General features: G+C 52.3%; 3 protein-coding genes across 6 annotated transcripts; all 3 read right to left on the bottom strand.

Moving 5' to 3' along the window:
• Positions 1-1,649: 1,649 nt before the first annotated feature.
• Positions 1,650-3,800, bottom strand: LOC122207803 (sialic acid-binding Ig-like lectin 14). 2 transcript variants are annotated; one of them, XM_042917999.1, is made up of 4 exons: positions 2,826-3,800; positions 2,410-2,667; positions 2,179-2,314; positions 1,650-2,050 (listed from the first exon to the last, which is right to left on the bottom strand). In XM_042917999.1, the coding sequence occupies exons 1-4, from the start codon at positions 2,917-2,919 to the stop codon at positions 2,008-2,010; spliced, it is 531 nt and encodes a 176-aa protein (XP_042773933.1). In that variant the 5' UTR covers positions 2,920-3,800; the 3' UTR covers positions 1,650-2,007. The 2 variants fall into 2 exon arrangements, with proteins under 2 accessions (XP_042773933.1, XP_042773932.1); XM_042917998.1 differs by having other exon boundaries at positions 2,410-3,800.
• A 6,626-nt stretch (positions 3,801-10,426) lies between these two features.
• Positions 10,427-12,911, bottom strand: LOC122207802 (sialic acid-binding Ig-like lectin 8). Of its 2 annotated transcripts, none has more exons than XM_042917996.1 (3): positions 12,055-12,911; positions 11,593-11,871; positions 10,427-11,442 (listed from the first exon to the last, which is right to left on the bottom strand). In XM_042917996.1, the coding sequence occupies exons 1-3, from the start codon at positions 12,494-12,496 to the stop codon at positions 11,087-11,089; spliced, it is 1,077 nt and encodes a 358-aa protein (XP_042773930.1). In that variant the 5' UTR covers positions 12,497-12,911; the 3' UTR covers positions 10,427-11,086. The 2 variants fall into 2 exon arrangements, with proteins under 2 accessions (XP_042773930.1, XP_042773931.1); XM_042917997.1 differs by having other exon boundaries at positions 10,756-11,367; positions 12,055-12,910.
• Positions 12,912-15,384: 2,473 nt separating this feature from the next.
• LOC122208782 (sialic acid-binding Ig-like lectin 5) lies at positions 15,385-22,625 on the bottom strand. Of its 2 annotated transcripts, XM_042920218.1 has the most exons (9): positions 22,546-22,625; positions 22,106-22,465; positions 21,659-21,937; positions 21,414-21,461; positions 20,745-21,002; positions 20,371-20,658; positions 19,556-19,652; positions 19,139-19,217; positions 15,385-15,644 (listed from the first exon to the last, which is right to left on the bottom strand). In XM_042920218.1, the coding sequence occupies exons 1-9, from the start codon at positions 22,574-22,576 to the stop codon at positions 15,465-15,467; spliced, it is 1,620 nt and encodes a 539-aa protein (XP_042776152.1). In that variant the 5' UTR covers positions 22,577-22,625; the 3' UTR covers positions 15,385-15,464. The 2 variants fall into 2 exon arrangements, with proteins under 2 accessions (XP_042776152.1, XP_042776153.1); XM_042920219.1 differs by lacking the exon at positions 21,414-21,461.
• Between the last annotated feature and the right edge of the window lie 3,188 nt (positions 22,626-25,813).

Genomic DNA, 25,813 nt, shown 5'->3' with positions numbered 1-25,813 from the left:
ATATTATCTGAGATGAGAGTTCCACTGAATAAGATCAACAGCAGATTCAACATTGTAGAATGATCGGTGAACTTGGAGATGTATCAGTAGATCCTGTTCAAACAGCAGAATATAGAGGAAAAAAAGGCTGGAAAATGGCAAACAGATGTTCAGGGCCCTAAGAGATATTATCAGGCCACATAACCATATGTAAAAGGACAGGCCCAGAGGATATGAGAGAATAAGAATAGAAAAAAAGAATTGAAATAAATATTGGCTTCAATTTTTACAAGTTTGATCAGTGTTATAAATCCACGGATCCAAGGTACTCAACAAATTCCAAGCAGGATAATATTTTCTCTCTCTTTGTTTTCCCCTCTACCACTCCCCCCATCTTCCTGTCTCTTCCTTCACACACACACACACACACACACACACACACACACACCCGAAGGCATATATTAACCAAATGATTTAAACCCAGGGAAAAAGAGAAAATATTAAAACCAGCCAGAGAAAAAGACAAACTACAAACAAAGAAAGATAAGAATTACAGAATTCTCACAAGAAACTATGAAAACCGAAAGAATTTGAAGAACTGAAAGGGAAGACAATGTTATCCTAAAATTCTTTACCCAATAAAAAATATCTTTCCAAGCTAATGTAAACAGAAGCTTTTAGACAAAAAAGAGCTGAGAGAATTCGTCACCAGCATACCTATGCCACAAGAAATATAAGAAAATATTTCAGGCACAAGGAAAGTGATGCTGTAGAGAAATCTTAATGTATACAAAGAAATTAAGAGCAATCGAGTGGTTAATATGTGGATAAACATGAAATGGTTTCTTTTTCTAATAAAAGAGATCTCTTTATAACAACTCAGGAAACAACAGATGTTGGCGAAGATGTGGAGAAAGAGGAACCCTCTTGCACCGCTGTGGAGAATGCAAACTGGTGCAGCCGCTCTGGAAAACAGTATGGAGGTTTCTCAAAAAATTAAAAATATAGAACTACCCTATGACCCAGCAATTGCACTACTAGGTATTTATCCAAAGGATACAGGTGTGCTGTTTCGAAGGGGCACGTACACCCCAATGTTAATAGCAGCACTATCAACAATAGCCGAAGTATGGAAAGAGCCCAAATGTCCATCGATGGATGAATGGATAAAGAAGATGTGGTATATATATACACAATGGAGTATTACTCGGCAATCAAAAGGAATGAAATCTTGCCATTTGTAACTACGTGGATGGAACTGGAGGGTATTATGCTAAGCAAAATTAGTCAGTCATAGAAAGACAAAAATCCTATGACTTCACTCACAGGAGGACTTTAAGAGACAAAACAGATGAACATAAGGGAAGGGAAGCAAAAATAAGACAAAAGCAGAAAGGGAGACAAATCTTAGGAGACTCTTAAATACAGAGAACAATCTGAGGGCTGCTGGTGAGGTATTGGGTGGGGGTGGGGGTTAAATGGGCAAGGGACATTAAGGAGGGCACCTGTTGGGATGAGCACTGAGTGTTCTATGTAGGCGATGAATCGCTAAATTCTATTCCTGAAATTATTATTATGCTATATGTTAACTAATTTGGATTCAAAAAGAAGGAAGAAAAAAAGAAAGGAAACATCAAAAAAGAGAGAAAAAAGATCTCTTTAACATTCGCTGTTTTAAAAATAATAATATTATGAGATTTATAACAATATAGTATGGGGTTGAATTATGGGCTTATCCCAACCACATTAAGGTAGAAGCAAAATGTTACAAAGGGGCTACATAATTCAAATTAATAATAACAAAGATTTATCCATCCCCTCACTTGCCCTCTCCCGCCATTGGTGCAGAACCACCAGGAAGCTTCTCGGGCAGCGGAGGTGAAGAGACTTTAGTTCTGGAGAAGAGGCAGGGCCACGCCATCCAGCACCGCCTTGCTCCACAAGAGCTGTGCCAGGGTGAGTCTCGGGATGCGATAGTTGGATGGATCTTCAGCCTTCAGGCATCGGCATCACGGCGAGGAAGGGGGCTCACTTACAACCTGCAGCCTTATGCTCTTTGGAGCCTGTGAACCTGGTGGAAAACACAGTTCCGAAATGAGAGACTAGTTCCATGGAGGGTTTGCTCTGGAGAGGACAAGGAATGTGACGTCACCCAAGGGGTCACCCAAATCTGGGACGTCTTGAGAAAGGGCTTCTCACCTGGTGTAGTAGATCCAGGTGAGGCCATAGGTGAGAAGGAAGCCAACCCCCATGAGGGCCCCTCTGAGCAGGGTGAGGACAAGAGGCCAGGTGTTCCACGGCTCCCCAGATATCGGGGGGCAGGAACAGGAGATTCCTGGGGCAAGAGGATGGGAGTGAGTTTCCTTAAGTCCACACCTTGGTCCTGTCCACAGCCCCACCTCGGAATGCAGGTGTCCTGCGTGCACTCACCCTGCACAATTAGGTTCAGGGAGACGTGGTTGGAGCCCCACGGGTGCTGAGCTCGGCAGGTGAATTCTCCTCCATCCCCCAAGACCAGCCGGGGCAGCACTAGGACCCCGGGATCTGAAGGCTGGGAGGGGCTCAGGGTCAGGCTTCCCCGGGACCAGCTCAGCCTGGCGGGGAAGTGGCTGTCAGTGTCACAGACCAGGCGTAGGGACTGGCCCTCCTCAACTCGCAGAGAGGTGGCATTGCCCAGGGCCTCTGGGACTAGGGGACAGAGAGAGTCAGAAGGGCAGGACTGAGAGCCCCTTCTCTCCCTCTGTCCTTCCACAGACACGGGGGGTGGAATATAGTGTCTCGCAGACAAGTGTTCCAAGCTAAGGCAAGTAAGAGTGAAGAGCCATCGGGGAGGTGGGGACAGGTACCCGGTGATCCCAGGACAGGCAGATGGACCGCTGAGCAAGAGTTGGCCATGTCTAGACCTGGCAGAGAACATCCCAGGACGTGGACTTGGTGCATGATGCCGAGGAGGGGTGTGGACACAGGTAGGTCTGACCACTTGCAGGGAAGATTCGGAGGCTCACACACAGGTGATGCTCTCAGCCTTTCCTCTGAGGGCCACGGGGAGCCATGGGAGGGTTTTGAGCAGGGGAGGAACAGGGTCCGATCTGGGGCATGTAGAGACGCATTTGGGCACAACTGCAGCGGGCAGGACGGGGAGGGGACAGAGACTGAACAGAGAAGGCTGGACCAGGGTGCAGGTGGTCTCACTGTGTCCAGGTAAGAGAGACAGAGGCCCGAGGCGGGGCTGCTGCTGTGGGGGTGGAGGAAGACAGCCACTGTGACATTTTCAGGAAGTCCAGTTTGCAAAACTCACTGAGTCATGGGGAGTGTTGGGCGAGGCACAGAAATGTCTAAAGTGACTTCCAGGATATTGACTCAGGTTGTTCAGGAGGAAGGCCCTCCCACCAGTGGCAGGGGAGTGCACTCAGGACAATCGGGACGGGACAGAGATCTGTGAGGGTCTTCAGGGCAGACGTAGGACTGGAAGCACCAGGGGACGGGCTTACCCACGGGGTCACGCAGGAAGCAGCCAGAGGCCCGGAGCCTGGCAACAGGAAGCTGTATTTAAGATGCCTTGTGGGACAGTGTAATGTCATGGTCACAGGAGAAGCGGAGAATCAGGAAAAGGGAATGATGGCAATGAGGGGAGAGAGGTCAGGGGAGAGGAGGCAGCCATGGTGACAGCAAACGGTGGAATAGGACTCACAGTGATTCTACAGAGTCCGGCCAGGGGGCGGGACCAGGGAGGGGATAAGGAGCCATGGGGTTTCATTCCATCAGACCCTTACAACATTCCCTTATCTGACCTCTGAGACATCAGTTGTGCCCCAGGTCTCTCCCACCTGTGCTATTTCCCCTGAAGATGCGGATGGTCAGGTTCTGCGGAGCATCTGGAACAGGAACAAATAATTGGTCACCTGCAGTATTGTGAGGTGGTCACGAGCGGGGGCGGGGGGGCCCGGGTATTCTCTCCATTTGAACCTGTGCTTCCAAGAATACTCCCTAAGTATCCCGCCCAAGCCCTGCCTCCCCCACCCCCAGCACCCACTGTCCTCAGGGACCCTGGCGTCCTGGCCTGGCACTCACAGGACACGTTGAGCTGGATGGTCCTCTCTGTGCTAACGTTAGCTCCGGGGAATCTCACTCGACAGGTGAGGTCGGTGCCGTGGTCCTGGGGCCCTGGGGTGAGGGTGAGCACTGAGAAGTGTGTCCTGTGGCCCAGGGAGGTGAGGGCATCCCCGATCCAGGAGAAGGTCGGCGGCGTCCCCTTCTTACAGGCCCAGGGCACGCTACAGGTAATCTTCTTGGGCTGGCCAGATTCTAGGGGCCCCTGGATGTGGATGTCAGGTGTCCGTGTGAGAGCTGAGGGAGAAAGAGAGACAGAGACGCAGGCCCTGCGTGTGTCCCCAGAAGCAGCCTCTATACCAGGCCAGCCGTTTCCTCCCAGCCAGGATTGAAATCAGGGGGTCCCCTCCCGGGCCTGCCCTGGGGCCCTCAGGACCCATGCATGTCCTCTCCTTGACCCCACTCCTTACCTGTCACACGCACAGAGAGCCGGTTCTTTAGGAAATTATATCTCACAGATGGCCCTCTCTCCACCCTAAAGAAGTATGTCCCCGAGTCCCTTCTCCGTGCGTCTCTGATGTCCAGGGAGCAGTCGTAGTCCCGGGGGTTTCCGAGGAGGCGGAATCGACCCTGGGTCTCCTTCTGCACTTTTCGACCTAGGTTGTTTGTGGCCACTGGAGCATCCTGTGCTACATTGGCCCCTTCCCGGAACCAGTAGCCATACACAGGGTAAGAGTCATTCCAACTATTCAGGGGATAGAGGAAATTGCAGGGCACGGAGACGCACAGACCCTCCTGCACCACCAGTGACTCCAGAACCTGCAGCCAGTATCTCCTCTCCTGAGCCCGGGACCCTGCAGGGAATTGAGTGTCAGTAGCGGCCCCGCCCGCCTGGCCCTCTCCCCTCCGCCCACTCACCTGCCCACAACAGGGGCAGCAGCAGAGGCAACAACATCTTAGAGACAGATGTCTGGGCTTCCTGTGGGTGAAGAAGGGAAGGCAGAGGGAGGCTGAGGGGGGCCCACGGGAAGCTGGGGAGGAGCACCAGGCCTCACGATTTCACAAAAGGGGAACTGCCGCTGCGGAGCTCACCTCCCATCTGCAAGGTGCTGGTGACCCCCCGCACTCTCTCCTGGAGACCCAGGGAGGAGAGACCAGGAGCAGAACGCTGTGTCCTGCCCCCCGTCTCCACTCTTCCCTCCACCAACGGGGCCTGGACCAGGACCTCTGAGAGCATGTGAGGCATGGGACACGGTGAGTCTCCTAAGATCTTCCCATCTGAGGTGTTGTCTGAGCAGTGTTGTCTACACCAGGGAGCTAGTCAACTGCTGTCTACACCTGGAGGGCCAGAGCCTCATCCAGACCCTCGAGTGGTCGGTCCTGCAAGGTGGAGGACTCTTGAGGTCTGTGAACATCCGGGGTAGAAGGAAAGAAGGGATGCTGGGTGAAGTGAAGGCAGGAACCACTCATTCATTCATCCATTCCCCAAATGCTTAGTGAACATCTGTGTTGGGGAGCTGGAAACACGACAGATGAGTCTGACCAGGTCAATCCGGTGACAGGGTCCCCACCCATGGTACCACTTCCCCCCTAGAGGACGGTGCTGTCCCCGTGGGGTGCAGAGCTGCAGGCATCTGTGACTTTGCTATGTGTCCTGGTGGCCTACTGGTTATTTTCTAAAAATCCAAGTGCAGGATTATTTTGGACTTGCGGTAAACAGGAACAACTCTTTTCAGGTTGCAGAACTTAAAGCGGTTCCCGTTAAGGAACCACCCCCCATTTCCCCCTCCCCCCAGCCCCGGAAACCACTGTTGTACTTCCTGTCTCCAGGAATTTGACTACTTTAGAGACCTCATATAAGTGGAATCATTTCAATCGGCCATAACGTCCTCAGGGTTCATCCGTGTGGCGGCATGTGTCAGAATTTCTGCCCTTTTTAAGGCTGAATAATATTCCATGATGGGTTAGAACACATTTCGTTTATCTGTTCAGCTGTTGAGGGACACTTGGGCTGTTTTTACCTGGCTATCGTGAATAATAGTGCTACGAACATGGGTGTGTAAATATCTCTTGGCCCCTGCTCTCGATCCTGCATATGCACCCAGAGGTGGGGCCACTGGACCATATGGTAATTCTAATACTAATTACACACACAACACACACAGGGGAGGGGGAGGGGCAGATAGAGAAGGAGAGAGAGAGAGAGAGAGAGAGAGAGAGAGAGAGAGAATCCCAGACAGGCTCTGCATTGTCAGCATGGAGTCTGATGCAGAGCTCGATCCCACAAGGGTGAGATCATGACCTGAGCCAAAATCAAGAGTCAGACACTCGACTGACTGAATGAGCCCACCCCGGTGCCCCCGTGTTTAACTCTTGAAGGAAAGTCCAAAGAGTTTTCCACAAGGCTGCACCATTTTTCATTCCTGCAAACCATGTGCATGGGTTCCCATGTGTCCACATCTTTGCCAACACTGGGTTCCTTCTTTCTTCTTTTAAGTAGAACATCTGTCCTAACAGATGTGGTTTAGACTTGCATCTCGCTAGTGACTAATGATGTTGATTATTTTTTTCATGGGCTCCTTGGGGGTTTGTGTATCTTCTTTGCCGAAGTGTCTATTCCAGTCCTTTGAAAATTTTTTTAATGTGTATTTATTTTTGAGAGACAGAGACAGAGTGTGAGTGGATGAGGGGCAGAGAAAGAGGGGGAGACACAAAATCAGAAACAGGCTCCAGGCTCTGAGCTGTCAGCACAGAGCCCCAGGTGGGGCTTGAACTGGGGACGAGCAAGAGCATGACCTGAGCTGGAGTCGGATGCTCAACCGACTGAGCCCCCCAGGCGCCCCAACTCAAGTCCTTTGGATGACAGAGATTTTGAAGTTGTGTTCATGGTTGTACCCTGGCACCCATGAAAGTGCTGGCACATAGCAGGTGTTCAACGATACTTGCCGGACGAGTCTATGAGTGGGGCTCCTTGGTTAAGCCTCCAACTCCTGATCTTGGCTCGGGTCATGATCTCACAGTTGGTGAGTTCGAGCCCCGCATCGGGTTTTGCGCTGATGGCGTGGAGCCTGCTTGGGATTCTGTCTTTCCTTCTCTCTGCCCTCCCCTGCTTGTGCTCTCTCCCACTCTCTCTCAAAATAAGTAAATAAACTTTAAAAAAAAAGAAACAAATATTTTTTAAAAATAAGTCTATGAGTAAATGACTGGCTATCACTCTTCCACTCAAAACCATACAACCACACATATGCACACATACACACACAGGTGAGTGGCATTTAAGACTGATCCTGAAGGTAATTAGGGCTTGGAGAGGCAGGAATGGGGAGGGAACGGCATTTCAGGAGAAGGAACAGCATAGGCAAAGCCTCAGAGTCAGGAAAACCCTAACCCGGCTGGGTGTGGAGACGTTGTAAGATGCAGGGAGAGGTAGGGACCTGGGTGGAGAGTTCAGTGGGAAAGAGACCACATCAGGTCTTCAAATCTAGCCTGTTTGCCCCTCAGTTTGGACTGTGGAGAGGAATCCTAGGTCTTCATACTGTGGAGAAAGTGGATGATAATGGTGTCCCGAGACTCAGTGTTGAGGACGGAGGGGGAGGCAAGAGACAGGTGCGTTAGAGGCCCCGGGAAAAGAGGAGTCTGCAGGAACAAGCAGGGTCAGGATGGGGAGGAGACGGGAGCTAGGATGAGCTTAGAGGAAGGATGGACAAGACCAGGTGATGTAGTGGACCAGGCAGAACAGAGGGAGGTCACGGTGGAGAACCACACCCCGGTTCTGACCTTAGAGATGAGACCGTGCCAGCCATGTGAGGGAATCCCAGCGGAGAAGAAGGTTCAAGAGGAACGTGGCAGCTCAACCTCGGCTGTGCTGAGTGAAGCAATCCCGGGGCCATCCTGGAGGAGGTGATGGTGGGATGTTGGGTGGTGAGCTGCCCACATCACTCACCTGAGGGATTAACTGGGCGTGGTGTTGGCCTCCTCCACGCCCCCTGCAGGCCTGGCTTCTCCTTCCTGAGGAATCTCAGTCTGAGAGAAGACACCGGGGCCTTTCGGTCTGGTCCTGGGAATGCAGGGCCAACTGATTCACTGCGGTTCCCAGTTAAGGGGCTGGAGGGCAGACGAGGTGGGAGAGTGCAGGTCGGCCCCGTAGACGGCCGTGAGCACAGCAGGCGCAGCCCGTCCCGTCCTGGACACTGTGGAATCCTCACACCTGGTCAGCCTCCCCCCTGCCCTGCCCTCGGACCTGTTCAGTCCCTCCTGCGCTGGTTCTGGGACTCGGCCACAATCCCCACCCTCCTCAGGCCTCCCCTCCCCCTGGGGCAGTGCTCACACGAGGACGATGAGGCGAAGGAGGATGGATTCGTGCATTCATGAGCTTGACTGCTACACCGTGTCCTCTGCTCCCGGCTGGTCTCTGGACATCGGTCCCCCAGGCCCCCCTGCGTCACCGCTGTGGCACCCCATGTGCCTGAGCCGCACGCTACCCCGTGCCCTGGCCTTCCAGCAGCTGGACAGCGGGCTCTGGGGCTGCCTGCTCGGGGACCAGTGAGCCAAATGGCATTGAGGGGTTAGGGTCCACTGTGCAGCCCCTGGACACTCACCCTGCAGAGAGAGGCTCAGGGAGGCGTGCTGGGAGCCCACCGCACTCCGAGCTCAGCAGGTGTATTCCCCTTCATCTCTCTCCTGTGCCCGAGGCAGCTCCAGCACCCCAGGGTTCCAGGGCTTCGAGGAGCACAGGGTCAGCTCCCCGGGGCCCAGCTCAGCCTGACTGGGGGGGTTGCTGTTGACACAGACCAGGCGCAGGGACTGGTCCTCCAGGACTGAAAGAGACGAGCCATTCTCCAAGGGCTGTGGTGGCGGAGAAAAAGAGACTGAGGGTCAGAGAGACAAAGAAATTGATACAGGTGGACACCAGCAGAGAGGGGCAGACTCAGACACACAGACATGGATGGAGATCGAGACTCTGGGCGTCTCCCTTTGGGAGAGGGATCCAGGGAGAGGCACTGAGCATAAGCCCAGAGGCTGCTCAGGCCCCTTCTTTCTGTGCACTTTATCTCTGACATAGCTTTATCTCTGCCCGGATGGACTCTGTCTGGCCGGATTCAGGCCCCAGGAAGCACAGGCAGAGGGTCCTGGGCCTTCAGGACACCCGTGCACGTGGTCATTCCTGCCCTAAATGCCGCGTCCTTCCATCAGGACCCACACTGACCCAGGAAACTCTGTCCTTTCTTCGGATTTCCACTTGACACTTGTTTACTGACTTAACAAGTCATCTCCAAGGGGACTTAGTCTTACATTTTTTTTTTTTACATTTATTTAGTTTTGAGAGACAGAGAGAGACAGAGCATGAGGTGGGGGGAAGGGCAGCTAGAGAGAGGGAGACACAGAATCTGAAGCGGGCTCCAGGCTCTGAGCTGTCAGCACTGAGCCCGAAGCGAGGCTTGAACTCACGAACCGTGAGATCATAACCCCAGCCGAAGTCGGACACTTAACCGACTGAGCCACCCAGGTACCCCAAGGGGTCTTACTCTTAGAAACTCATGGTCTGGTGGGGAACAAGGACCCAGGAACAGGAGATCCCAACACCACCTGACTCATGTTGAGGTGGTGGGGACACTGGGCTGGGCAGCCTTGGAGCTGGCAATGTAAATGAGACTGGCAGATCCAGGAGGGCCTCCTGGAGGAGGCAGCTTCTGAAGTCAAGTGTGAGAGGCAAGCAGGGGCGGCAAAATGATGACAGGGCTGGGAAGGGCACGGCAAGAAGGAGGAACAGAGAGTGCAAAGACAACCAAGGACAGAACATGTCCAAAGAAAATCTAAGAGGACCTACCGAATCGGCGCTAAGGAGTGTAGGATAGAGGAGGGCCTTCAGAGAGGACACCACAGGAGGAAAGGCAGACAGTTTATTTTTACAAACTCAAAGTGGTGGTGGGGGGGTGGCACCTGGGCGGCTCTGTTGGTTAAGCCACTGACTTGGGTTCAGGTCATGATCTCGAAATTTGTGCGTTCGAGCCCCACATCTGGCTCTGAGCTGACAGCTTGGAGCCTGCTTGGGATTCTCTCCCTCTCCCTCTTTGTCTGCCCCTCCCTTCCCCCACCCCCAATAAATAAATAAACATTTTAAAAAGGTACAAACTGGGGTGCCCGGGTGGCTCAGTCAGTTAAGCGTCTGACTTCGGCTCAGGTCATGATCTCACAGCTCGTGAGTTTGAGCCCTGCATCAGGCTCTGTGCTGACAGCTCAGAGCCCGGAGCCTGCTTCGGATTCTGTGTCTCCCTCTCTCTCGGCCCCTCCACTACTTGCATTCTGTCTCTCTTTTTCTCTCAAAAATAAATAACCATTAAACGTTTTTTTAAAAATAACATAAAATAAACATTAAAGGTTTTTTATAAAGGTAAAAACTTCCAGTTATAAAATAAATAAATCCTGGGGATGTAATGCACAAGGTGATTATAGTTAACAATACCGCGTTGCATATTAGAAAGTTGCCGAGAGAATAGATCTTGAAGCCCTCAAAACAAGAAAAAAAAATTGTAACTATGTACGATGATGTTCCCAGTTTTACCAAGGCGATCATTTTGCAACATATACAAATATCCAATCGTGCCGTTACACACCTGAAACTAATAAGTTGTTATATGTCAAGTTGTTATGCCTCAATAAGAAAAAAATTGAACACGTGACCCAGCTACTTACCTTTCAGGAATTTATCCCAAAGGCATAGACACACACCTGAGAAAGTGGGTACGAGTACGAGATTACCGATTGCAGCGTTTCCGTTAATAGAATAAAATGAACGCCGTGATGTGCCGTTAGTGGAAGGCGCACGCAGAAGCAGAACCCGCCCACGTGAAGGAATACTGCGCAGTCACAGAGCAGAAGGAGGACAGTCTGTGTTACTGACGGCAAAGGGCCCCTTAGATCCTTAGCAAACACACTGAGGCTCAGAGCATTCTCTGCACACGAGACACTTTCCGGGAGGGAACTGGACATCTGAGGCCGACTTTGCTGTGCGTTTTGAATACGTGTCCGTGTGAATAGATTAGCTGTTCAAAAGTACTCAGATAAATGGTTGGTAGGAAAATAAAAGGTGAGGGCGTCCGGAGGTGCATGATAAGGGGCAGTTCTGCCGGGTGAGTGTCGCCCTGTTCTTGCTCTCCTGATAACAGGGGGGAGGGGACAGCTGCTCACAGGGCCATGGGGGCCGGGGAGGGGGAGGGCCCCTGGGGGACCCACACGAGGGACCCGGCCCTGCCTTTGCTCCCTGCACCCTAGGAGGAGCCCCTATCCTACCTATGCCGTTTTCTTGGAAGACAGCGACGGTCAAGTTCCACGGAGAATCTGGGACAGAAAGACATGGCAGATTGGCGTCAACGGAGAGGGCTGGTGGACATTGGCCCTCAGTCCCCACGGGAGCTGCATAAATGGGAAGAGGGTGGAGATCCTCCTGACCCCCTCCCAGCCCACATGCCAGGACCCAACACCCAATGTCCCAGGCCCTGACCCCCCAGCCAACTGCCCTCAGGACCCCATCAGGGATCCGGGTGGCCCTGGCCCGGTTCTCACAGGACACGTTGAGGTGAATGGTCCTCATTGTGGTCACTCCGGTCCCAGGCAAGGTCACCTGACAGGTGAGGTCGGTGCCGTGGTCTTGCAGCTGTGGGGTGAGGGTGAGCACAGAGGAGAGGTGGGTCTTGGGGCCCAGGGAGGCAAGGGCCGCTGACGTCCAGGAGAAGATGGGGGGCGTGCCCCACTCACAGGCCCAGGGCACAGAGCAGGTCAGGTTACTGGGGCGTCCAGACTCCAGGGTCCCCGAGATAAGGATGTCAGGTGTCTGGGTCAGGGCTGGGGGGAGATGGGGAGACACGGGGATCAGGAGGAGGGTCTGAGGTGCAGCCTTGAGAGAAGCCTCAAGCTTTGGTCCAGCCCCTGCCTCTGAGCCCCAACATGCATTACCCCCAACCCCTCCCGGGTTGTCCTGAGACCCCCAACCTTCCCCTGTGGCTTCTCCCACAATCTGCTCCTTACCTGTCACACGCACGGAGAGCTGGTCACGTGTGTAAGTATATCTCACAGAAGGCCCTCTCTCCACCCTGAAGACATATGTCCCCGAGTCCCCTCTCCGTACATCTCTGATGTCCAGGGAGCAGTCGTAGTCCTGGGGGTTTCCGAGGAGGCGGAATCGGCCCTGGGACTCCTGCCGCACTTTTCCATCTGGGTTGTTTGTGGCCACTAGAACATCCTGTTGTACACCGGCCCCTTTCCGGAACCAGTAGCCGAGAGCTGGGGTAGACTCAGACCAGCCTTCCCGGGGATAGAAGCATCTGCAGGACACTCGCACACACAGGCCCTCCTGCCCCTTTGCGTCCTGCACTTGCAGCCAGTAATCCCCCTGTGGCCCCCTCCCGGCCCCCCTCTGGCCCTCGGCCCCCTCTCTCCCCCAGAGCAGGGCCAACAGCAGCAGAAGCATGTCTGGGCTTGGAGGTGCCGGGTCCCCGGGGAGCCTGTTTCTCCGGGTCTGTCTCTCAGAAGCTAAGAGCTGCAAGACTGAGAGGAGGCCCCGACAGGAAGGTGACAGTGATGTCAGAACAGTGGCCCTCGTCAGAGAAGGAACCTCGCACGCAGACGCTGTCAGGGCCGGGACAGCCCTTGGGAATCAGCCATCCACCACCGCATCTCCACTGCTGGGGACCCTGGGCCTAGAGGCCAGAGAGGGTGAGAGCCTCGCCCAAATTCACACCCTGTGCAGGGCTCGAGCCCCATCTCCCGCCTTCCTGCCAATGCCCCTCCCTTCTGGGGTCATTTTTTTGCAAAGTGAAAAAGGGTTCCTTCCTTTGGGCCAGACCACCTGAATCACAGGCCGTACATGTCTGTAGAAGTCAGTGCTGCCGGTGGGGCGGTGGGGGGGGGGGGGCGGTATCAGGACCTGGGAGATGGGGGAGGCTAGAAGGGGGTGTGAGGAGGCCCACTGTCCTCCCTCCCTCGGAATCCACGTGGTGGGCATCCCTTCCCTGCTCACGAGGTCACACACTAGCCCTGGGCACGGCCTCAAGAGTCACTGTAAAACAGTAAGTGTCCAGCACCTGGAGCTCTCTGTGACAAGTAACTGTAATTCTGTGATTATTTGTGCTTTGTGTGTTTCAAAATTCCATTTGTAGATGCCTACATATTACACTTGTATATTTGGGGTGTGTGTGAATTAAGCCTTTGATCTTTATGAAGTGCCCATTGTTTTTAATGTTTATTTATTTATTTATTTATTTATTTTAATGTTTATTTATTTTTGAGACAGAGAGAGACAGAGCATGAACGGGGGAGGGGCAGAGAGAGAGGGAGACACAGAATCTGAAACAGGCTCCAGGCTCTGAGCCATCAGCCCAGAGCCTGACGCGGGGCTCGAACTCACGGACCGTGAGATCGTGACCTGAGCCGAAGTCGGCCGCTCAACCGACTGAGCCACCCAGGCGCCCTGAATGTTTATTTATTTTTGAGAGAGAGGGTGCCCGCACGAGAGGGGGAGGGGCAGAGAGAGAGGGGGGCAGAGGATCTGAAGCAGGCTGGAACTCACGAACCTTGAGATCATGACCTGAGCACAAGTAGGACGCTAAACTGACTGAGCCACGCAGGCGCCCTACTAAGTGCCCATTCTTGATGCCTTTTGCCTCAAAGACTCATTCATCTGATTTTAGGACACCAACACCAGCTTTCTTTTGTTTCGTGCTTGCATGGTGCGTGGTATCTCTTTCGACATCTTGTCATTTCAACCTTTCTGAATCTTTCCATTTTATTTTTTTAAGTTTACTTATTTATTTTGAGAGGAAGAGAGAGAGAGATACCATGCAGGGCGGGGCAGGGAGAGAGGGAGAGTGAATCCCAAGCGGGCTCTGCCCTGCCAGCACAGAGCCTGATACGGGGCTTGAATTCATGAACCGTGAGATCACAACCTAAGTCAATGTTGGAAGCTTAACCAACTGGGCCATCTAGGAACCCCTACGTTTTATTTTATTTTATTTTATTTTATTTTATTTTATTTTTATTTATTTTTATAATTTTTTTAACATTTATTCATTTTTGAGAGACAGAGAGAGATAGACTGTGAGCAGGGGAGGGGCAGAGAGAGAGGGAGACAGAGAATCCAAAGCAGGCTCCAGGCTCCGAGCTGTCAGCACAGAACCTGATGCGGGACTCGAACTCACAGACTGTGAGATCATGACCTGAGCTGAAGTCGGACGCTCAACCGACTGAGCCACCCAGGCGCCCCTACATTTTATTTTTTTTAATTAATTTTTATTTTATTTGAGAGAGAGGGGATGCACAAGCAGGGGAGAGGGGCAGAGAGAGAGAGAGAGAGAGAGAATCCCAAGCAGACTCCAGTGCAGAGCCCGACATGGGGCTCAAACTGATGAAACTGTGAGATCATGACCTGAACCGAAATAAGAGTTGGACGCTCAACTGACTGAGCCACCCAGGCGCCCCTGAATCCTGACATTTCAGGGGCGCCTTACCCGCCTCATCACTCCAATATCTAAACATGGGGAGGCAGTCTTTCATTAACTTATGTTGCCTTGCATTCTCCAAACACATAGGGAGAAGTCCATTCTCTTCTGAGAAGAGATAGGGGGGGAATTTGACCGGCCAGGACACACTACTTACTGTCCAGTGGGAAGCTGGACAAGACACCAGGACACTAGGAAACTAGAAGGAATTGGCAGAAGGGATACGACCAGGACTCTCAAAGTGACTACAGGAGTAGGGTCTTTAAAGGAACAATTTCAGATAAAATGAGGTCGCTAGGGTGGGCCCTAATCCAGTATATGTGGCGTCCTTATAAGAAGAAGAAATTGGGGCTCCTGGGTGGCTCAGTCGGTTAAGCGTCCGACTTCGGCTCAGGTCATGATCTCATGGCTTATGAGTTCGAGCCCCGCATCAGGCTCTGTGCTGATGGCTCGGAGCCTGGAGCCTGTTTCAGATTCCACGTCTCCCTCTCTCTGCCCCTCCCCTGTTCACACTCTGTCTCTGTCTCTCCCAAAAATAAATAAACGTTAAAAAAATTTTTTTTTCAGAAGAAGAAATTGAGGGGCACCTGGGTGGCTCAGTTGGTTGAGCCTCTGACTTCAGCTCTGGTCATGATCTCATGGTTCGTGAGTTGGAGCCCTGCACTGGGCTCTGTGCTATCAGCAGAACCTGCTTTGAATCCTCTGTCCTTCTCTCTCTCTCTCTGCCTCTCCCCTGCTTGCACTCTCTCTCTCAAAAAGAAAAAACACGTTAAAAAATGTTTAAAAAAATAAAAAGAAGAAGAAATTGAGACACGGACACACAGAGGGAAGACCAGGTAAGTTGACAGGGAGAAGACGGCCATCTACAAGCCAAGGAGAGAGACCTCTGCTGACACGTGATCTCAGACTTCCAGGCTCCAGAACTATGAGACAAACAATTCCTCACTTGTATGTCTTGATCTCTGAGTACTCGGTGTTGATGCCTTCCTGTTCCCGAGGCTTCAGCTTGGGAAATCGGAGGAAAGCATAGTGGAGTTCCTGTTCTTCTCCTGAAATGGGGCTAGTCCCAGCAGGAGCTGGGGGGTCTGCAGGGATGTCTGTCCAGACCCGGTGCCGATGCGCCTGAGTGGAAGGAAGAGGAGGAATTTGGAGCCAGTCAGCAGGGTCTGGGAGAAAGCAGCCAAGGGCCAGAAGGGGAAGGGCCCTGATGGAACTTTTATCATTCACCCATTCATTTATTTTTGAATGTTTAATAATTAAGGTTGGCCAGCCCTTAGTCGGTGTTTATCTTAACTGCATTACGTTTTTAAAATTTTTTTGTTTTTTTTTTTAATGTATTTAGTTTTGAGGGAATGAGAGCAGGGGAGGGGCAGAGACAGAAGGGAACAGTGGGCTCCACACCGACAGCAGAGAGCTCAGTGAGGGGCTTGAACCCATGACCTGTGAGACCACAACCTGAACCAAAGTCAAAGTCAGGTGCTTAACCAACTGGGCCACCCAGGTGTCCCTACTTTTTTTTTTTTTTAAAGGCTGGGAGAAGATATTATTATCACATTCATCACACAAATAGTAAAACCAAGGCTAAGAGAGATTATATACATACATTGTCCTAAAGACACCTATCTATATAAATGCACCACTGGGGCTCCTGGGTGGCTCAGTCAGTTAAGCATCGGATCTTGATTTGGGCTCAGGTCATGATCTCAGGGTCTTGAGATGGAACCCAGTGTCAGCAGGCTTTGTGCTCAGCACAGAGCCTGCTTAAGATTCTTTCCCTCCCTCTCTCTCTCTGCCCTTCCCCTGATCACTCTCTCAAAATAAAGTAAAATAAAATAAAATAAAATAAAATAAAATAAAATAAAATAAAATAAAGGCACCACTGAGCCAGGACTCAAAACCAATTCTTTCCAATGATAGTCCCGTCCTTTGTCCAGCCAGTGTGTGAGGTGCAGTGCGTGGGGTGACAAAGAAAGCAGATAACAGTTCCTGGTACCACACAGCTTATGGTTTCCCAGGAGAGGCAATTACTAAACAAATAGAAAACAAATACGTTCCAAGTTCTACATCTGGGTTAGGAGACATTTAGAAATATGAAGCAAGGCAGGGATGACATATCCCGTTTCTGGACAAGCTCTAGAAGGTGGAGCAGAGGTCAGTTCCCGCAGTCAAGATGGCAACCAGACACCCTCGCCCACACCTGCTCCCTGCCCGTGACACCCTCAGGCGACAGCAGCAAGAAACAAGTTCTCACAGGGGCGCCTGGGTTACTCAGTCGGTTGGGCGTCCAGCTCTTGGTTTCGGCTCAGGTCATGATCTCGAAGTTTGTGAGTTCGAGCCTTGCATCTGGCTCCTTGCTGACAGCGCAGAGGCTGCTTGGGATTCACTCTCTCCCTCTCTCTATGCTCTTCCCCCACTTGCAAGCTCTAGCTCTCTTTCTCTCTCAAAAATAAATAAATAAGCTTAAGAAAAAAAAAAAAAGAAAAAAGCCCTCACACAGGCGCTGAGAGAGGCAAAACGAGAAGTAATTCTCGGATTAAGAGGAAACTGTTGGGCATTTCTCTGGTCTCTGGGGACACAAGAGGGAATAAAACAATAGCTATAAAACAAACCGCTCTTAGGACTTATTTGCTAGAGGAGGTAACGACTCTGACTGTAGTAATGAATGCTGTGCTTACTCCGTGCCAGCTACTGTTCTAGACACTTCTTGTAACTACCCTCTATACTCTTAACATTCCCATGTCACCAAAAATAAACGGAGGTGTGTGCCACTTGCCCAAGGTCACCCAGTTTGTCCGTAGGGAAAGATGGGATTTGAATGCAGGAGCCCAGCTCGAGTCCATGCTTTGAACCACTATACTGTACTGACTACAAGAGACGTTCGCTTAAAGGAAAAAAATTGAGAATTTGAAGGTAAAGAAATGGAAGATATATGTCGTGATTCACGACAAGATGGGGATTTAGCTCATGTTAAGGGTTCCGTTCCCCAAGATCCACCAAGGAGAAACAAGACAGGGAATTACGTAAACTAAACTTTTAAAATGATATGGGGCGGGGGGGGGGGCGCACCTGGGTGGCTCAGTCAGTTAAGCGTCCAACTCTTGGTTTCGGCTCAGGTCAGGATCTCACAGTTCATGGGCTCGAGCCCCATGTTGGGCTCTGTGCTGACAGCATGGAGCTTGCTTGGGATTCTCTCTCTCCCTCTCTCTCTCTCTCTCTCTGCCCCTCCCCTGCTTGTGCTCTCCCTCCCTTTTGAAGTAAATAAATAAACTTAAAAAAAAGATTTTGTGTGTACTTGTTCTACCAGTTACGGAGAGAAGAGTTTGAAATCATCAGCTACGATTGCCAGTATGTCTATTTCTCCTTGCTGTTCTGTCAGTTTTCAAGTATACTTATTTTGATGAATGGTGCTCTGTTATGGAAGGAATACATGTTTAGGATTTTTGTGTCTTTTCATGAAGTGATAGAAACCAGATAAATTAGTAAATATTGCATGATTCCTTTTTTTGTTTCTAGGGTTTTTTTTAATGTTTATTCACTATTGAGAGACAGAGAGGGAGCATGAGCAGGGGAGGGGCAGAGAGAGGAAGACACAGAATCCGAACCAGGCTCCAGGTTCCAAGCTGTTAGCACAGAGCCTGACATGGGGCTAGAACTCACAAACTGCAAGATCATGACCTGAGCCAAAGTCGGACACATGACTGACTGAGCCACCCAGGTGCCCCTGCATGATTCCTTTTATATAAAGTCCCAGAAGGGACAAAAGTAATCCACAGTGATAAAAATCAGTGATTTCTGGAAAGGTTGAACTGACCAGGCAGGGGAACAAAGGAATTTAGGGACATGATGGAAATGTTCTACATCTTTTTTTTTAATGGTTTATTTCTTTTTAGTTTATTTATTTATTTTGCGAGCTAGAGAGAGAGCAGGGGAGGGGCAGAAAAAGAGAGAGACAGAGAATCCCAAGCAGCTGATAGCACGGGGCTCGAACCCATGGGGCTCGAACCCATGAACTGTGAGATCATGCCCTGAGCCAAACCAAGAGTCAGACGCTTAACCACCTGAGCCTTTCAGGTGCCCTGGAAATGTTCCACATCTTGATCGAGAACACGGTTACAGGGCAAACATGTTTGTCAAAATTCGCATTCAAATGGGTGCGTTTTATTATACGTAAAGTGCATATAATAAATGAGGTTGATATTTATCTACCATCGACAGTGGTAGATTTGAAGGATGCAAAAGGGGAGTGATGCACAAAATGTGACTTCGGGGTGCCCCAGTCTCTACCCTAGGGCTCGAGTCACCACTTCCCTACTCAGTGGGTCTCACCCACGCTAAGCTTGGGCCCTTACGCTTCTGGGTAACCAATGCCACAAGAAAAAGGCTAATAGTCCAGGGGAATGCAATACTCTGACATAGGAGGCATAAATACCCCCCAACGAGCAACCGGATTATATCCCCACTCCATCAGAAGCACAAGGATTAGAGCAGTTGAGTCAATAATTTAAAACTGGAACTGGAGCAAGTGTTGGATGTTAAAAAGGGAAATGCTCGACTATTCGCTGAGGGCGGCTTCCAAAAGGCATAGGCTGGATAGGAGCTCGTGGTCTGTCACTCACCCCAGAGCCTGAGTCACCGGCTGGGTTCAAATCCATGATTTGCACTGGCTGGGCTGCTCTCTTCCTGAGGGTCTTCACTCTAAGGGAACAGCCCCGGGACTTTCAGCCTGGTTATTTGGGGCGTGCAGCGGGCAGACCATCCCCTGCATCCCACGAAGAGCACAGAAGGAGGCAGGTGGGTGTGGGTCCAGTCTCCAAGTGCTTCCCCTAATCCAAGAGCCAGACCAGGGGCTGGGAAGAGAACCCAGGTTTGGCCCGATTGGCTACGGGATGCTTCACTCCACCACGCAGCCTCCTTCCCTGGCTCTTGGAGTTCCAACCAGCCCGAGTTCCTCTAGCTCAGGCTCTCTGAGATTCCATGACCTCATGCCCTTTCCACTCCAGGCCTCTCCCTCCATCCCTGGAGCCCACTCTCACCTGAAGATGAGACAAAGGCAGAGAGAAAATAGCAGGGTCATGATGCCCGCTCCCCCGACGGCTCCCAGGACGCCACTGGCCCTGGGTTCTGGCTTATCTGCAGAAAATTTGAGTTCTGTGTAAGCTCGAGTTCCAATACATGACATCCTGTGTCCCCCCGCCACCCATCACATGGCATTCCATTGCCCTGTGCACGCTGGACCGGCCGCTTCCCCTAGCCTCAGGACTAAAGATCTTAAGCCTACAACTGCTCCATTTGGGGCCTTAGGTGCCTCCCTGCCCCAGCCCCATCTCTCTGAAGCTCTTGGGGGCTGAATTTTGTCCCCTGCCAAATTCCTATGCTGAAGTCCCAGCCCTCTGGTACATCCCTCCACCCTCACAATGTGACTTTCCTTGCAACAGGGTCTTTACAAAGGTAATCAAGTTAAAATGGGATCGCTAGGGTGGGTCCTAACCCAATATGACTAGTGTCCTCATAAAATGGGGACACAGACGCGCACCCAAGAGGGTGCCAGGGAAACATGAAGGCGGAGAAGGGGTGATGCTTGCACAAGCTGACGAGCATCAAAGATTGCCAGCAAACACCAGAAGCCAGGGGGAGGCTGGAACAGGTTCTCACAGTCTCAGAAGGAACTGATCTGTGGACACCTTGATTCTATCCAGAACTGGGAGACAGTAAATCTCCATTGTTTGAACTGCCCAGTTTTTGAGGGACTTTGTCGCAGCTTCCCTAGCAAGGGATGTAGTGCAAGGACCAAGCTCCTAGTCCTCAGGTAACACCCCCCACCCACCCCACCTCCCCACAGCCCCCAGACCTGGCCGCAGCACCAGGACGGCGGTGCTCTGGTCCCCGTGCTCATTCCGGGCCTCGCAGCCGAGTCTGAGGTCGGAGCCCAGCGGCCCCCTGAGGCTCAGGGAGCTGTTGGCCCAGGGCCCCTCGGAGCTGGAGGTGACGGTCAAGGAGGCGTCGCTGTGGTTCCCCTCAACCAGCCCCTCCCCCAGCCGCCAGCGCAGGGTGGGGGCCGGTCGGGCATGGGCGGAGCAGGTGCAGCCCAGCCCCTCGCCCTCCCAGGAGCAGGAGGGGCCGAGCAGCCGCGGGGGGCCTGCAGGGGGGTGGGAGGGGCAGGGTCAGCGGCGCCTCTGCTCCCCAGGCCCCGGGCATCCCCCCCCCGGGGGTCCCCACACTCACAGACCACAGAGAGACGCAGGGAGACGTGCTGGGAGCCCAGCGAGTTCTGAGCTCGGCAGGTGAGGACTCCTTCCTCGGCAGCCCCGACTTGAGGCAGCTCCAGGATGTGGGTCCTGTACATGGGGGTGGCATTCAGGGCAGGGGACCCCCGGAACCAGCTCAGCTCGGCGGGGGGGTTGCCGGCAGCAGCACAGAGCAGCCGCAGGTCCTGGCCCTCCCGGATGAGAAGGTTCGAGGTGTTTTGCAGAGTCTCTAGGGCTTTGGGGGAGAGAGATGCAGAGAGGGAGAGAGGAGTTGGGTGAGGCCGGTGACTCTCTCCTCTTGTGATGTCCACACTCGCTCTGAGGAGGGGACTGGCAGAGTCCAGGCAGCAGGCCTGCAGTCGAGACCGGGATGGTTTGCCCGGGAGCTGCCCCCACCGTCCAGCAGATGGAGGCCCGAGGGCTGAGACAGGGGATACATATGGTGCACAAACATTAACTTCAGGGAGTCCAAGTTTGTGCAGGCCTCTGGCCGGCCCACCGCTCCCTTTGTCTGAACTCAGTGTCCGGCTTCTTGTATGTGTCTCAGGCCTGTTCCTGGCCAGCAGAAGCTTGAGAGCCAAGTAGGGCTGTCCTGGCAGAGCCCGGGTTTCCACCCCAGCCCCGGAGAAAAGAGGTTCTTTCCTACCTATTCTGTTTCCTTGGAAGATCCTGATGGCCGTGTTCTGTGGAGCATCTGGACAGGAGGATGAGGCTGCCTCGGCATTCATGGCGACAGAGGAGTGGGTGGTGGGCCGTTCCCCCAGGACCCGGGGCCACAGATAAGGGGATTCCCTTCCCGCTTAGCTATCAAGACCCCACTGTTAAACCACAGCCTAGCTCTGCCCTGGCCCCACCCCTCAGGCACCTGGGTGCTCCTGGCCCTCCACTCACAGGTGACATTGAGCTGGATGGTCCTTTCCACCATCACACCAACTGCAGGGAATTGCACTTGACAGGTGAGGTTGGTGCCGTGGTCCTGGGGCCGTGGGGTGAGGGTGAGCACTGAGGAGAGGCGCGTCCTGGGACCCAGGGAGGTGAAGGCGGCTGACGTCCAGGAGAAGATGGGGGGCATTCCCCGCTCGCAGGCCCAGGGCACAGAGCAGTTCAGGTTCCCGGGGCGGCCGGACTCCAGGGTCCCCGGGGTAAGGATGTGAGGTGTGTGGGTCAGAGCTGGTGAGGACAGACACAATGTTGGGGCCCCTCGGTGTTTTGTCAGCCCGCCCCAGCGTCTTGTCATGCCCGTCTCCACTCCACACCACCCCCAAAGGGCACAGAACCTTCATTTTTCCATCTCTGATGCCCCACACCCTGGGGTCTTTCCCTGGGCCCCTCCCATACCTGTCACATTCAGAGAAAGCATATTATATAGATATGAGTGTGTTTCGACACGTAAGAAGTAAGTCCCACTGTCCCCCATGTTGACGTCTGTGATGTACAGGGAGCAGTCCTTGGTCTGGGGGTCCCCAAGGAGGAAGAACCGGCCCTGGGTCCTCTCATGCAGCTTCCTGTCTGGTTTGTTTGTGGCCACTGGAGGATCGTAGTAAACATTTGCCCCTTTCTGGAACCAAGATATGGGGATGAATCCAAAGCTAAACCAGGACAAAAAAAATCTGCAGCGCACGTGGACACACAAGCCCTCCTGGACAGTCACGGACTCCTGTAGCTCCAGCTGGTAGCCCAGAACCCGAAGCAGGGGCCCTGGAGAGAGAGGAAAAGACTCAGCTCGGAGCTTCGATGCCTCCCCCAAATGGGGTTCCCTCTCCCCTCGGTTCACTCACCTCCACACAGCAGCAGCAGCCACAGCGGCATCCCTCTGTCATGCCCTGGGACAGTTTGCCTTCTGTGGCCCCTCTGACAGAGAAAGGAATCCGTGGGCTGTGGGAGGACAGAGGAAGTTCAGACAGGAAGCCTGTGGTAGGTACAAGAGGCCACAAACCTAGAAAAGAGAACTTCAGACTCACAGTCAGCTGTGATTAATCTTTGAGATAATCTGGTCCCCTTTCTGCGTGGGGCAGGCGGGTCCTGAGACTCAGAGGAGGCAAGGGTCTTGCTCAAGTAAGGCAGTAAGGAAGGACAGGAGCCCCCAAGCCCTGCCTCCTGGGCTCGTGCCCAGTTGTCTGTAGCCGAGAGCTGTTAACTGGACAGGAAGCTGGTCCTGAAGTCAGGTGCGGCCGCTCACCGCTTGGAAATAAATAATAGTCATGTAAACCAGTATAACTAAAACTAATATAATACTGCATGTTAACTATACTGGAATTAAAAGAAAAGAAAAAAAATCAATACTCGAAAGACGAGTCGATGGTGCTTTATTCAGGAAGCTGGCAACCTGGGAAGACGGCACAGGAAAAGGGAGGGGAGCTGAGTGCAGGAGAAGCAGGTGCCCAAGTGGTTAGTCATGGACCTGATACATGACCCTGAACAGACTGGCTGGCATCCACGGCAGCTGTCTTCGAATGGAGTCCCGCCTCTCTTCTGGGAAAGTCTGGTCCTTCACTCCTCAAGGCCAGTGAGCTGCAAACCTCAAAGAAAGCAAGCTAGTTCTGGTACAGATAAAGGGTCTGAAGTCAGCAAGCAAGGAGTGCATAAGCTTGAAGCAAGTTCACCCTTCCAGCAGGTCGGAGTGTTGTTACAATCCCACCTGGCCAGCCCCTCCGGAGAGTCAGAGCCTCGGGACCCTCATGGAGGTGCCCTCCTCGGGATGGGTCTCAGGCTAGCCTACATAGTGTCAGAGGTATGAAAGAGTCCTCATCTGGACAAGTAACACACACCCTCACTTATATCGTTCATTCATTCATTCACTCACAAACTATCATAGAAATAAAAAAAAGGACAGATTTGAATCAGTCCTGACCCTCGACTAGTTCAAGCAGTGGGAGAAGACAGACAAGCTTGAGCTTTATCTGAAGGCAATGGGGAGCCATGGAAGGTTCTTGAGCAGGAAAGGGGCAGGATCATATAGTAATCAACATGATCCCTCTGAGGCCAGTGTAGGGAAGAGCCGGAAGGGAGAGGCTGGAGGCCAAAAGGTCAGAGAGGAAACTGTTGTGACTTTGGGGAAAAGGAAAACCCAAGCCCACGTGGAGACAGCAGCCTTGGTAATGGAAGCAAGAGTGATTTAAGACACTTTCAGGAACTGAAAATGAAAGATAGGTGCGGTGGGTGGGGGAGGGACTACTGGAGTGACTCCCGGAGCCCCACCCCAACTTCACCCTGACTTGGAGCTCTGAGACCCCACCTCTGCCCTGAGCAGCAGAAACTCCACTTGCATCACTGCCCCAGAGCAGAGTCTTTCTTCCCTACCTGCGCCATTTCCTACCAGGGCCCAACAGCGAGATTCTTATCAATATTTGGACCAGAGAATGACAACATGTTCTAATTCAATGGTGGGAAGGGGCTGGTTTTAATCCTTTGTTTGGATCCACAGAGGGGTGGTGAGGGGAGGCTGTCCGTGGGCTTTCTTCTCCTTCCTGAAGCCAGGTCTCTGGTCAGGCATCAGGTCACATAGGCCCTCGGGGACCCAGGTGTCCTGACCAGCAACAGTAGTAGGTGCTGAGCCAGGTGGTGGCTGGAGCTTAGCTAAGCGAGATACTAAGTAGGCAATTGAAGCAACAATGAGTCGAAATGAAAGGTAACAACAAGGCCTTTAATCACACACTGCGATGGTATACTGTACAAGCAAGAAGCTAAATCGGAGAAAGCACCCCCGCTTTCCATTTCCTCCCCCCCAGAGAAAGGTGGTTGGGGGCTAAAGGGAAAAAAATATGATTGTCAAGGAAAAAATTATTTGTGACACTTATTAAGGAAAGGTAAAGACTGTATTTGGGGCCACAGGAACCACCACAATGGGGTGTGGCAGGAGGGGAGAGAGGCCAGTACTCCACTCTGAACACAGTAAGGAAAAGTGGGAATTTATCACCAAGGAGTAGGGGGTGGGTCAGTGGAAGGAGAATTACTGAGAGGAAATGACTGCAAGGGATGGGGGTGGGGAGCTAGGGGTAGCAAGTGCAGAGTCTGGGTGGGGAAAGTGTCTTCAAGTTTTCCTCCTCCTTCCCCCATCAGGAGGCCTCAGTGGAGGCACCTGAAGAACCCAGATAAAGAGAGGTAGGAATGAAGGCAGCTGGCCTAGGGTGCAAAGCATATGACCAGCCAGAGATGTCTGAGTCCTTGACGGGAGGAACTCCCTTCTGGGATTTTGATGCACTGGCTGTCACCAAGTCTGGAGTGGGGAGGGCAGCTTCCCAGCCCCCCACCCCCACCCGCAGGGGTCTGCCCTCCAGGGAAAGCCTTCATATTTGCCTATGATCAGGCCTGGAAAATCACATACATGCTTTAACCATGGGCTGACCTTCTCAGATGGTTCTGTCCATCACAGACCTAGGGAGGTCACCTGATGTGTAGTGCTGGGGTTGTGATCTTGGGATCTGAAGACATGAATGAGTACTCAGGGGTGGGGGTCTTGGGGTCTGGGGAGGAGAGAAGCATCCTCTTACGCAAGCTCCTGGCAAAGCGCTAATTATATTCCGAATTGACTCTGCACTACATGTTAGAAGGGTGTAGACTTGGGGCATCTGGTACAAGCTGGAGAAGATGAAAAGACTCAGACCCTGGAGTGTGATCCTGGGTACAACCTCTACAGTGTCCTCTCCTTCTATGAGCCTCAGGGCTCTGTACATCTTCCCCACCCTCTAGATAAGGAGATGAGTTCCCATCTCTGGGGTTCTTTCCTGGGGAGTTTTGGCTGTTTGTCATGTTCAGAGACAGTCTCATATATTGGAAGCCATATTTCTCTATCCTTTCCTTTTTTTTTTTTTTTTCAGTAATCTCTACACAGGGGTGGCTGGGTGGCTCAGTCAGTTAAGCATCTGACTCTTAATTTCCGCTCAGGTCATGATCTCACAGTTCATGAGTTCCAACCCCCTCATTGGGCTCCTCACTAAGAGTGCGGATTAAAGAAGTAATCTCTACACCCAACATAGGGCTCAAACCCACAATCCCGAGATCAAGAGTTGTATGCTCCACTAACTGAGCCAGCCAGGCGCCCCCATA

Source organism: Panthera leo, chromosome E2 (assembly GCF_018350215.1).
Source record: "Panthera leo isolate Ple1 chromosome E2, P.leo_Ple1_pat1.1, whole genome shotgun sequence".
NCBI classification, from domain to species: Eukaryota; Metazoa; Chordata; class Mammalia; order Carnivora; family Felidae; genus Panthera; species Panthera leo.
Note: the sequence above shows the minus strand (reverse complement) of the source record. Positions and strands in the feature narration are given on the sequence as shown.

Bases quoted from the DNA above. Each gene is read 5' to 3' on its own strand.
- LOC122207803 (XM_042917998.1), bottom strand. From the start codon at position 2,896: ATGTTCTCTGCCAGGTCTAGACATGGCCAACTCTTGCTCAGCGGTCCA. The intron at 2,315-2,409 runs GTGAGTGCACGC...CTCTTGCCCCAG, and splicing joins CCTGAACCTAATTGTGCAGG to GAATCTCCTGTTCCTGCCCC. The intron at 2,051-2,178 runs GTGAGAAGCCCT...GTTTTCCACCAG, and splicing joins ACCTGGATCTACTACACCAG to GTTCACAGGCTCCAAAGAGC.
- LOC122207802 (XM_042917996.1), bottom strand. From the start codon at position 12,496: ATGCTTCTGCTGCTGTTGGCCCTGCTCTGGGGGAGAGAGGGGGCCGAG. The intron at 11,872-12,054 runs GTAAGGAGCAGA...ATCTCCCCCCAG, and splicing joins GCTCTCCGTGCGTGTGACAG to CCCTGACCCAGACACCTGAC. The intron at 11,443-11,592 runs GTGAGAACCGGG...CCATTTATGCAG, and splicing joins CATTCACCTCAACGTGTCCT to CTCCCGTGGGGACTGAGGGC.
- LOC122208782 (XM_042920218.1), bottom strand. From the start codon at position 22,576: ATGCCGCTGTGGCTGCTGCTGCTGTGTGGAG. The intron at 21,003-21,413 runs GTAGGAAAGAAC...TCTCCCCCAAAG, and splicing joins CTTCCAAGGAAACAGAATAG to CCCTAGAGACTCTGCAAAAC. The intron at 20,659-20,744 runs GTGAGTGTGGGG...ACCCCCCTGCAG, and splicing joins CCTGCGTCTCTCTGTGGTCT to GCCCCCCGCGGCTGCTCGGC.